The 12,040-nt window shown below is 49.8% G+C and overlaps 1 protein-coding gene across 2 annotated transcripts; it reads left to right on the top strand.

Annotated features, from left to right (window-relative positions):
* Window positions 1-2,313: 2,313 nt before the first annotated feature.
* LEP (leptin) lies at window positions 2,314-11,102 on the top strand. Of its 2 annotated transcripts, none has more exons than XM_033099033.1 (3): window positions 2,314-2,441; window positions 8,417-8,587; window positions 9,928-11,102. In XM_033099033.1, the coding sequence occupies exons 2-3, from the start codon at window positions 8,444-8,446 to the stop codon at window positions 10,273-10,275; spliced, it is 492 nt and encodes a 163-aa protein (XP_032954924.1). In that variant the 5' UTR covers window positions 2,314-2,441; window positions 8,417-8,443; the 3' UTR covers window positions 10,276-11,102. The 2 variants fall into 2 exon arrangements, with proteins under 2 accessions (XP_032954924.1, XP_032954923.1); XM_033099032.1 differs by having other exon boundaries at window positions 9,925-11,102.
* The last annotated feature ends 938 nt before the right edge of the window (window positions 11,103-12,040 follow it).

Below are 12,040 nucleotides of genomic sequence, written 5' to 3'. Positions count from 1 at the left end.
AACAGATTTTTTTTTAAATGTGTGCTTATCGCTTTCATATGTCTTTTCAATCATCTTACCAATTTCTTATGTTGGACATTTAGTTGGTTTCCCACATTTTTCGTAGCAGTATAATTATAAATCATAGTCAATGCTAACATTTTCTGACTTCCACAGATATATAGCTCAATTTCCTTTCTTCCTTCCTTCAATCAATAGTTATTAATTAGAAGCAAAACAACGAGGCTCAAACAAAGCAACTATAAAAGACATTTTTGAGATATTTCGGGAAATTTGAATATATAAATTGGATCTTTCGTGGTGTTAAGGAATTACTGTTGTGTGATATTGCAGTTATGTAGAAATGCTTCCTTATTTTTTAGAGCTATACACGGAAGAGAAAATGTTATGATGTTTGTAATGTGCTTTAAAATATTTTAGCCAAAAAATAAATGAGGCAAATATGGAAAACTAATAATTGTTAAATCTAAACCACGGATATATTGCCTACTTCTCCGTATGTTTGAAATTTCCACTTAAAAATATATCTTAAAAATGAAATACTTTGTGCGAGGCACTGGGCTATGAACGGAGGACATAGCAGAGAACAAAACAGACCCTGCCATCCTGGATGAATACATAGCCATCGGGAGCATGTTTACATCAGGAAATCTCCGGTGCAATGTGACTGGTGAGGACCTGTGTGAGTCAGGCTTTCCTTGTTCCCTACACACCACCAGCACCGCAGGGATGTTTTCACAAGTTTTGAAAATCTACACCCCCAACGGCCTTGCGTCTACAGGTATCCCCAAACGCTGGTGCAATGATAGCACATGTCCAAAATCAGCTATGTGGCGCATCGTGCCCCCGGGTTCATTTCAGCAAACTTTTTCTGGGCACCCATGTGTGCCTGGCGCTGTGAAGGTACCAGGACTTTAAAAATGGGTGACCCAGCCCCCATCTTCCCCTTACAACCTAGGGGAGGAAGAGGAACAGGTCCCCCAAGCCAGCTGGAGGGAGAAGAGTTGCCTGGAAGGGAGAACAGGACAAGCTTCTTCAATGAGAGAGAGAGAGAGAGACCCCAGTGGAACGGGGGAAACCGATGGAAGTCCCCCGTGCCCATCCAGGACTGGCAGGAATAAAGACCCAGCGGGGCCAATGCCAATGTGTTCCCTAGTTCAGAGGTTGGCAAACTTTCTTTTTAAAGGGCCAGATAGTAACTTTAGACTTTGCAGGCCAAGGGGCAACATCAGGGCTGTCGTGTAAGTATAAGAGAGGAAAACTCCCACAATTATTTGGACAAAATTTAAAACTTTATTTGTGGACACCGAAATGTAAATTTCCTACATTTTTCATGTCTTAGCTTTTTCTTCTTTTGATTTTTTTTTTAACTATTTAAAAATGGTCTTGGGCCATACCAAAACAGTGGGTGGTAGGATTTGGCCCCCTGCAGAGTTTGCCACCCCCACCCCACCTTATATGCTGGGCTGGTTCTTAACTGAACAGGTTCTTTTCAGAGCTGCTCTTTGCTGTGGTGACCAGAATGGGCCTGATCTACTTGTTGGCATCTGGGTTCCTGGGAACCCTGCGTTCCTGGGTTGTCACGACATACCAGCTGGGAGTTCCGAGGAAAGTCACTTAATCTCCCTGGACCTCAGTTTCCTCGTCCCTGAAGCCCGGGGATGATACCAGCCTACTCACAGGCTGAGGAACATATTGCTGTCTGGGACACTACCCTTTCCACACAGGAAACCTCGGGTTGGGGAAGGACTGCACACCCAGAGTATCAGGCCTCCCGAGCGAACGCACCTTGGGGCAGACTCCTCATATCCAGGGGACGCTGTCTCCAGGGCAGGCCAGCCTGAGACCACCTGTCCTGAGCCTCGGAAGCTGGCTTCCGGGCGAACCCGAACCGGGTAGAGGGAAAGAAAGCAAACCCTTTCATTCCAGGTGGGGGCGCCAGGCGTACAGCTCCCCAGCGCGCACGGCCGTCGGGTCTGAGCACCGCGATGGCTGCAGAGACCCATTGCGGGTAGCGCAGCCCCGCGCCCGGCAGAGCTGGCTTTGTGGGCCTTGCTATCTGCTCCACCGGCCAGCGAGGGTGCGGTCCGCGCCCCAGCAAGCTGACAGAAGCCCCCCACAGCCAGCCGTCCCCAGAGGCCGGTCCGAAGCCATGCCTGAGCTTCTGTCGGGACCTCGAGGATTTCTCGCTCCTGCCAGCGGTCCCCAAACTTGCTGGCATACCCGAGGGTGTGCGCGTGACTCCTGGCACAGCAGAATCCCTCTCTCGAGGCCCGGAGCCCGCATCTGCCCGGCTCAGCGCTGCCCACGGGGTGGGGCGGGAGCTGGCGCTCTGGGTGCGCCCAGGCCTGCCCGGCAGTTGCGCAAGTTGTGCCTGCGAGACTATAAGACGGGCCGGCAGGCATGGAGCTCCGCAGCGACTGCGGTGGAGCAGTTTCGAGGTAAGCCCCCAGCGCTCTCCTTTTTCCTTCTCTACAGCTCGCTCTGGCAGGCCGCAGCTGCCCACCTCACCCCGGGCCCCCGGGGAAACTGAGACAGGAGAAGGGCAGGCTGGAGGGCTTAATTCTAGACTGTGGTAGCTTTGCACAGTGATCTATCTAACCAGAAGGAAGGCTGCTGGGAGCCGGGAGCTGGGCTGGGCTGGGCTGGGCTGCGCTGGGCTGTGCCTGTGCCCACGGGGCAGGAATCTTTGCTCAGGGAGCCAGCCAGGGCCCCAGGAGACAGAGCCGCCAGCTCGCTGTTGAGATGCTTTGCAAATTGCTTTCAGCACTTCTCCAAAGATCAGGGTACCCTGCTCCTATTTGGGGGTAGGCAGATAAAGTTGAATGTTCAGGGGACACAAAAACCAGGCTCCGTTTCTGAGAACTAGATACAGCCTTGCTCTGTGAATAAGAAATCAGGCTTACTTTTCCAGCAGGAGTCCTGACCTCTGAATTGGAGGGGCCATATAAGGCCCAGGCCCAGGCTCGGGACTGTGATGGAGTAGAGGGGGGGAGAATGAGAATCAGGAAGAACCCAAATCTCCCAGAGAAATTGTGCTGGGAGTCACCACTTCTGCTCTCAAAGCTGTGCAAATGACCGTCTCCATGATGTATAAAATAGGGTTTCTCTGGGGAGACAGAAGAACAGGTCATGGGAAAGGTCTGTTCCTCACGTTTCTCACCATTACCACTTCTCCAGCCAAAATCGCCAAATACACACTCCTGGCCAGTGGGCCCCAGATGAGACCTACCAGGTCCTCCTATAACCTGCCTTCTCTCCTGGCTTGGTTGAGATTTCACTGTGGGTGTGGTCGCCTTTACACTCTAGTTCTATAGCTTAAAGATGGTGGCACTTTGGAAAAGTAACTCCTTAAATACAGTTATAATAGACCTGAGTGTGACGAGCGGCCTGGTTGTCATGTGAGAACGGCAGCTTTACAGAGACAAGATGACTACTTTCTGCTGGAAGGGTGGTCTTTGGGGGAGGTGGGGCCGAGGGCAGCACCTTGACGGCACCACCCTAGGAGCACAGGTTCCATGATGCCCCATTGTCGGAGTTGACCTCTCTCAGCTCCCTTGTGTTTGTTCTATAGAGTTCTGCGGTAAGCTTCTGGGACTGGTGGGAGAGAAGGGACCCAATCGCTTTAGTCTGCAGAACCATTGTCGTTCCCATTCTAACGTCCAGGGAACAGAATGGCCAAGCTGACCATTTCTCTCTTCGGTAGGGGGAGAAGGCAAGAGAAAAACAGTGGATGTTTTTAGGTTCTTTCTTTTTCAAGCCATTGAGGACATTAGGCTGAGGGGACCGTTTCCATGTTGGCCAAAGGAGTCCTTCTCATATTTTGTATCTCTGATGCCCAAAATAACTCTTCTTGGTATTTGGGGGAAATATTTTCCTCCCCCTCTATTCCAGGAAATGGCTCCAAGCACCAAGGACAGAGCCAGGGAAATTGCAATTAATTTCTGCCAGTCTGCCCCAGGCAGATGCCTGCTGTGTCTGAGGCGCCCATGCAGGGTACGGAAGTGGCCACGTGGGAGAGCTTGCCTCACAGAACCTGGGTCATTGTCCCTACTCCAGCCTAGATGCCACCCAGGGGAGCGTAGGGGTCAGGGAGAGAGAAGGGGCTCCAGGGAGGTAGAATCCGCGTGGTGTATGCATCCTGAACAGCATGCCTGTGATTTAAAGAAAAATGAGCCACACTTTCCTGCAATCAGGCAATCAGTAGGACCTGTCTCCACCAGCGGTAGGATTCCAGTGGCAGCAGCTCAGTTCTGGACTGCCAGCCAAGAGCCTTGAAATTCTTTTGTCCACACAGTTGTCTCAGAAAATAGAAAGAGAGGTTGTTTCGGCTTAAAAACAACATACGTGGTGCCTGGGCCCATGGAATCCTTTGCTCTTACTTCATGTGTAACAATCCTTCACACTTACTTCAGTTGCTTCTCAGCAAACTGCAAAAGACTGCCTTTTACAAAAGACAGTAAAAGCTCTCGGTTTATCAGCTCTCAGGAACTGAATCTATGATTGGTGTCGATGCCAACATCTCACCCCTTAGAAACTTTTGTCCCCATCTGTGCACGTATTGCATTTGTACTCAGGAGCCCCAGCTTGGGAGTGCCAAGAAGAGGGGAGAAGCCACAGGGCAGAGCAGAGGTCTCTGAGAAGGGCGAGAGACCCAGAGCACAGGAGCAGGAGCCAGGGGACCAAGGCAGGGAGCACCTAGGATGACAGTCAAGGTGGAGCAGAACTCAGAAAGCTGAAGGCCCACGTGGTGCTAGTTCCTGTCTTCACGAAGAAAGCCTTTAGGAATTCCTGCTGGCAAAAAGTGAATTCTAGAGTGTGACATTTAGATGGTGACAGGTGAGCCATTATAGAGGGAGGTTCACCTCGTTAGACAATGAAGATCAGGGCTGGAAATATTTATTCATTCAACAAATATGTAATGAGCATCTGCTCTGTGCCAGGCCCTTGGGAGATGCTGGAACAAGTGGCATGGCCACCACTCTGGTGCCTGGCACATCTCACTAATTGATCGTGGCACCCTCTCCCTCTGAGTCTCAATAGAGCTTCAGATCCCCCCCTCCACCCAGCCGCTAACAATTGGTGGGAGTTAACACAGGAATTAACATTATTTGTTACCCCTGGTGGGATCAGATCTCAGGGCAGTTCCTGATGAACAGGAAGCGTATACCCACACCCACACCCTGTCGACTCGCTAATGATGTTAACGTGATTTCTCAAGTGAGGCTCTTGGTTACAAATAAGAGAAAACCACTCATGCTAGCTCAGTGCTTTTCAAATTCTATATTGCGACAAACATTTAAAAAAAAAACAGAGACTCCCGACGGTACACCCATAATAAGGGTGAATTTTATGTCTTGATACTTGTTTCTCTTATATGTGTGTATCTATATGTCTCCTGGATGAAAAATATATTCAGAAAGATGGAAGCTACTCGAGTGAGTTTGTGTGGAAAAAAGTATCTCACACTGGAGACCAAGGACAGGGAAGGTCAGCGAGCCTTGTGAGGGCACAGAACCAACAGTCAGACACCAGGAGGAAGGTCAGGAGAGAGTGTAGGCAGTGACCACAGCCACCTGTCCATGGCTGGCTGGACCTGGTCTCTCTCAGCTACTCCATGCACTCGAGGACAACCGTGGCTTCCCCAGAGCCCCTGAGATAAACTGGGCCCTCCAAAGCCCTATTTTAAATTCCTGGGAGAGGCACTAATTGACCCAATCGGGGGTTGGAAGAGGAAAGGAAGCAGAGAAGAGCATACTAGGTCTCTTGTCTACTGGCTGGGCTCGCGTGTGTGTGTGTGTGTGTGTGTGTGTGTGTGGTGTGTGTGAGCATGTGTGTTATGTGTTGTGTGCTAGCAGGCCAGGTTCTCTCCATCACTTTGATCTCAGATGGACCTGTTACCAGTTTTCTCTGCAGTCCCTATGCAGCTCCCCTAAATCAGGCCTCTCCTCTTAGGCAGACTTAGCAGCAGCTTCTCAATTCCACGTTTCAAGGAACTGTAATTTATTTTCAGCATCCACTGAAACATATTACCAGTGGTGATAGAGGGAGCTTGTAAAACTATTTTCCTACCAAGGTATTACAGGCTGGCCATCGTGTGAGAGTGACAATGACCAGATTAATCTGGCAATAAATTCTCTTGGGAAGGAGGGTGTCATTATGACACAAACCCTAGAAAAGGATAGGAGTCAATCTTGTGCAGCAGGAGAAAGACCCAGAATCACCAGGCACCCTGTTGAGGTGGACCAGGGGAGGCAACGGGCCAAATGCTTGATTCAGGGTTGGCTATAGGTAGTGTTGCCCAAGCATTTCAAACCCTGCTCAATAATTACACAATTCAGAAAAGCTGGCATTTGCTCCCCCACCCCTCACCCTTCTCCGCACGCGCACGGACACACACACACACACACACACACACACACACACACACACACAGAGGCTTTACAGGTTCATCTCATTTACCCTTTGAGCCAGGTGGTGTTAGTTCCATTTTACAGATGGAAACGGACGCTTTAGGGAGGTTAAATATCTTGCCCAGAGATGCACAGCTATCAGGGGCAGAGCCCACAGCTGAAGTCGCAGGGCCTGAACACGACGCTGTCCACCTTTGCAGGGTTCCGTGGAATCACACGGGGGGATTAGCACTATTTAACTGTTCCACAGAGATTTGCTGGAAATGTTTACTCAGCTAATAAGTAGTTAGAGGGAATTTTAACTTTTGAAGAGACAAAACAAGCACAAAAACATCTGGAGCGCCCCCTCCCAAATTACTTAGTATTTTTCATATTTGAAGTTGATATAGAGGTACAATCTCAGAGCTTCATCCTAGAGCAGGCTATTTGTTCCCGAGTGCCAAGGTCCCAGGAGCTGCCCTTGCCTGGGAATTGGGGTGGTTTGTTATTTGGGCTTTTCTTTAAAGGCTGGAGAAACTGGGGAGTGGGATAGAAAGGACCCCAGCCTTTCTGGAGGTGGCAGCCCTGAGTGTGTATCCTGGCTCTGCCACTTACCTGTTTGACTTTGGACAAGTGAATGCCTCATTTTTCCCCTACTATAAAATTCAGATAAAAAAACCCATACATTTGATCAAACATTATGAATAGCATATAAACTGATTTCTATTACATTGCCAAGACATGAATTTTACTAATAATGCCACCTCTGGACAGAAAATGTATTCCCTGTTTTTATCAGGACCCAGAGGAGGCAGAACACTGAAAATGGAGATTAACTTTTTTGCCATCTCCAGAAACTTCATGTAAAATTTATTTACGTTTAATTATTATTTCAGGCTCATCCACATATATTTTGCATGGGTCATTGGCTACAGACTCACAAAACATTTAACTTTATTAGTTTTTGCCTCATGCATCTCATTAAAACTTGTGGCTTAATCAAGGATCTGCATATTGTTAATTTTAGAATTCATGGTTCCATGATGTTGAAAGTTTCAAATATTCTAGCGGAACATGTTATGTATTCTCTCCTGCCTCCCTACCTTTGCAGCTGCTGCTTTCTTGTAAGAAAGAGCCACTTTCTACTCTTACTAACCCCTGCTCGGCCTTTAATATCCTGCTCAGCTGACACCTCTTCCAGGAAGCCCCTTTTCACTCCTGTGATGTCTTGTATTTGTCCTTCTTGCAAAGCTCTTTCTGCCTAAATTGGAATGGCCTGTTTGTCTGTTTATCAAACTGTAAGTAACTTGAGGGGAGAGAACATCTGTCATTCAGTATTGTTGCCTTGGTGCCTAGAATTGCCTGTAACATCTCAGCAGACCTTCCGTAAGTGCGGGTTGGATTCAGAATCCCAGTGGGAGAGAGAGGAAGTCATAAAGCCAGTGATAAATGCCTTCACAGAGATAGCAGCAGGCTGCTGTGAGAGTAACGGGAGGACAAGTAACATCATTGCTAATAACGGGGTAGTAATAGAGTACATTTCACAATACCTTTACAGCTCTTTCACATGCAGTATCTAATTTGATCCTTATAAAAGCCTGGAGATAGGTATATTGCAGGGGATAAAAGGTAGAGTTCATAGCACTTATGTAATTTGCCTGAAGTCTTGAAGCTGGTACACGGTGGGATTTAAGCCGGACCTTAAAAGCCCACCCTCTTCCTTGAAGCACATGACGAAGTCACATTGTCACCGCCATGTCCATTTGCTCCTGCCCTGGCCTATTGCTCTGCAGCCTACAGCGCACCGCCTTGTGTTTTTATTGACCAGGCCTTGCCTCTCCCCAAGGGAATGCATTTTATGAATATATTTCTATATAATGAGTTGTCTTTGACTCTGAGATGCTAGCCGGGGCAGAAAGCACATCACATTTTTACCCGCATCTGATAAGATGGTTGCTAACAGGGCGTATGATGTTTTCTGAGATACCAGCAACCTGAAATGTGTGGTTCCTTTCATTTTTCAGGCCCAAGAAGCACACCTGGGAAGCAAGATGCGTTGTGGATCGCTGTGCCAGTTCCTGTGCCTTTGGCTCTGTCTGTCCTGCGTTGAAGCCGTACCCACGCAAAAAATCCAGGATGACACCAAAGTGCTCATCAAGACGATTATCACCAGGATCAATGGCATCTCGCACATGGTAGTGACGGTCTGGGGAGAAGGAATAGAAGTGGGGCCGGCCCATGGGGAAGCTGGGACCTCAGAGGGGCCATGGTGGTCTTGACTCCTCCCTCTGCACCAACAGCTGCCTCTTCCCTTCTCCCATCCGTCTCCCGCCTCCTTACTGTCCGTCCTCCCCATCTGGAATCCTAGTGCCGAGGACCACAGGGAGCCTTGGCAGGTGTCCTTCCCCCAGCAGCATCCCCTCTGGGCCTCCGTCTATCTCCAGAATGTGCTTTTCAGTGAGCGTTCTTCCTAGTTGTAGCTGAGCTCTGGCTTTATGGAGCACCTCCCCGTTACTGCTAGTCCTGCCTGCCAAGGCCACACAGAAGAGCGAGTCTACCCTTTTTCACACACAACCCTCTACATATTTGCAAACAACTATCAATGACCCCTGGGTCTTATCATATAGTTTTCACAAGGTCATTGTGAGATTAAATTAAGGAAAGCAAGTGACCTTCCCACCCTCCCCGCAGAACCAAAACCAAGTGTGCCTTCATTAAAGGTTCGCAGCTGTGGGGTTTGGTAGCCCCCAGCCTTAAAAGCCTGCTCGTTCGCCCTGCATGGAGCAATCTGGAGAGCTCCATGTCTTTTGGCCACTGTGGAGGTCTGACGGTGGCCTTGGGCAGGGAGAAGTTAGGTGGCCAGAAGCAGGGACAGCTCAGAACTACATAGAGTCTTAGGCGTTTCATAAAGAGAAATCCTTAAGTCTCATTGCTTTCAAAATAGTCGTTCCACAAGGCTGCACATGATAGATCCAGAGTGTCCCACTTGTGTGGTGCAGGGGGTGAGAGTGCAGTGGGCAGTCAGGAAACGGAACTCCTCCTGGTAACCAGAGTTACTGGAGAAGAGGAGGGAGGCGGGACACCCATTGGGGATGGCCTTGATCCCTAAGCAGGTGAGACTGCGGAGAACTTGACTGGGAGGGAGGAGTCGCTGAGGATGGAAGGGAATGAGGATGGCTGGGGAGAGGGCGCGTACGGAGGACCTCAGTGCCTGGGGTCTGACTTAACTAATTAAGAACTAGGGAGTTGTGGCTGGTTCTATATGTAGAGGCCATTGGGAGAAGGGAACAACCTGCAAAGGTTGCTGTAGAAGTGGAGGGCAGGGTGGTTGGGGAAGTGCAGGAGGACAGAAATCCAGCAGACCAGCTTAGGGGCTTGGAGGCCACCTAGGCTCAGTCAGGATGGTGCGGAAAGGGGAAAAGAAGCAACGAAAGGAACAAACCAGCACACTCAATGGAAAGGCAGAGGCTTTAGAGAATTGACGTCTCTCCCACCTTGCTGAGCTCTTGCTCTCCCTCTTCTTTCTACACAGCAGTCGGTCTCCAAATACATGGTCACTGGTTTGGACTTCCTGCCTGGGTTCCACTCTGTGCTGGGTTTGTCCATGATGAACGAGATCTTGGAGACCTACCAAAAGATCCTCATCAATCTGCCTTCCAGAAATTTGATGCAAATATCTAATGACATGGAGAACCTCCAACACCTTCTCCAACTGCTGGCCTCCTCCAAGGGCTGTCACTTCCACCAGGCCGAGGGCTTGCAGTCCCTGAAGGGCAGCATCCTGGAAGCTTCGCTCTACTCCACAGAGGTGGTGGTCCTGAACGGGCTGAAGGCGTTCCTGCAGACCATGCTGCGGCAGCTGGAGTTCAGCCCTGAGTGCTGAAGCCTTGGTGGCCTCTCTTCTCAAAGTCAATGGAAGAAACTTGAGCTTCCAGGCGTCTCCAGGAGAAGAGAGGCTGTGTGTACATACTTTATCCAGGCCTCTGGTCCACTCTCTCTCACACCTCCACGCTACCCTTCCAAAGGCATGCAACTCCAAGGCACAAAACCAAAGATAGAAATACACGAGTCCATGCTCACCGGGAATGTGGCCCATCCAGCAAACAGGGAGGACTGGATCTGGGCTTCTCACAAATCTCCCTCCCTGTTCCGTCTCCCCTCTCACTGCATGCTTTAGTGTGACCCGGGGTGGTTTCAGGAGGCGGGTCGCAAAGCCCTTGGACCATCAGCTCAAGGCTCCATCTGAGAATTCTGGGGAGCATCATGAAGGCTACATCCACACACAGCTGGAAGCTCCCAGCAATACAAGTCAGAAGCACTTATTTATTTATTACCCCCTTTATTCTGCATGGATTTCAGGCAAAACGTGGACTGTTCCAGGCTCTTTGGGGTCATCTGGGGCCAGGGATGCTCCTGTGAGAAGCCCAGATCCCATCATCCCTCTATTTGCTGGATGAGCTCCAGGAATCTCTGTTTCCAGTCCCATCGGTGGGCCTGGCCGTGGCAAACCCATTTCGAGTGACTTGAGGGCTCTGCAGTTACTTCTCTTGTAACTGGCTTTGTTCCTGCTGTGACTGATTTTTAAATTACAGTGTTTGCAATGGCATTGCTCTGAGCAGATCTCCAAGGGCCAGGTTATTTTTAAAAGAAGATGAATTTTGTCAAGTGTAATATACAGTGTTTGCACCCGGAGGTGGGGAATGTGTTGGTGGGAGGGGGAAGGATCCAGAATATGCATTTTCTGAATAAACTTGTTTGATGCACTCTTTGTATGGGCTCATTTTCTCATCTGCAACCACTTAGTGTGGTTTTCATGAAAATAACAAAAGAGGTGACTCCTTCAGTCAGATTGTGGGATTGTGCCAGCCACTCACGGAGGGAGGGAGACGAAAGCTGTTTGTTGGGGCCTTGGTGAGCTCTGGCCTTCTCTGACTGCTAGAGAGAGGTCTCATCAGGGAGTGAGGGGCTGGCCCTGGGGACAGTGACTCCAGAGCAGGGGTTCTTGGTGTGGCCCTCTGAATGGGCCGGGTTGATCCCACACTGGATTTACAACATGGCAGTGTCCTTTTCTGGGGTTTGCCTCTCACCCAGAGAAAGGCTCTGTTTCCCACCCGTTTGGGGAGGATTTTTATTCTAGTGGGACGGCGAAATTCACAGGGGCTCTGTGATTGAAGGGGCTCTTCAATGCATGGTCCCAAGACCTGGGCCAGCACTGCTGTGTGAGTGCCAGGACCCCAGGTGAGGCTGCCAGGTGCACCCTGCCCACTAGAGGTCACATTCAGGAGGACAAACAAAGAGGCCTGTGTTTTTCACCATCCTGCCGCCATGATGCCGCCATGACATTACAGATGGTAGACCTGCCCAAGGGAATTTGGATCAAAGCCACCAACTTGAAGACTGAGCGCCTGCTTCATGCTCAGACCTGACTGGCGCTATGGGCTACAGAAGCTCACCAAATACACACTAGAATCCTGCCTTCAGGGACCTGACATTCCAGATGGTAAACATCCCACTCACCTGCACACAGAGGCGGGTGTTTCACCATGGCAACACAGTGCAGCCCTCAGCAGGTGGGAAATGCTGAGCTGAGGGTGGCAGTGCCCAGGGGCCCCCAGACTCACCCTGCTTGCACTTGGTAGCATTTTCAC

This window comes from Rhinolophus ferrumequinum, chromosome 26 (assembly GCF_004115265.2).
Source record: "Rhinolophus ferrumequinum isolate MPI-CBG mRhiFer1 chromosome 26, mRhiFer1_v1.p, whole genome shotgun sequence".
Taxonomy (NCBI): domain Eukaryota; kingdom Metazoa; phylum Chordata; class Mammalia; order Chiroptera; family Rhinolophidae; genus Rhinolophus; species Rhinolophus ferrumequinum.
This window is presented reverse-complemented; position numbering and strand designations above follow the sequence as displayed.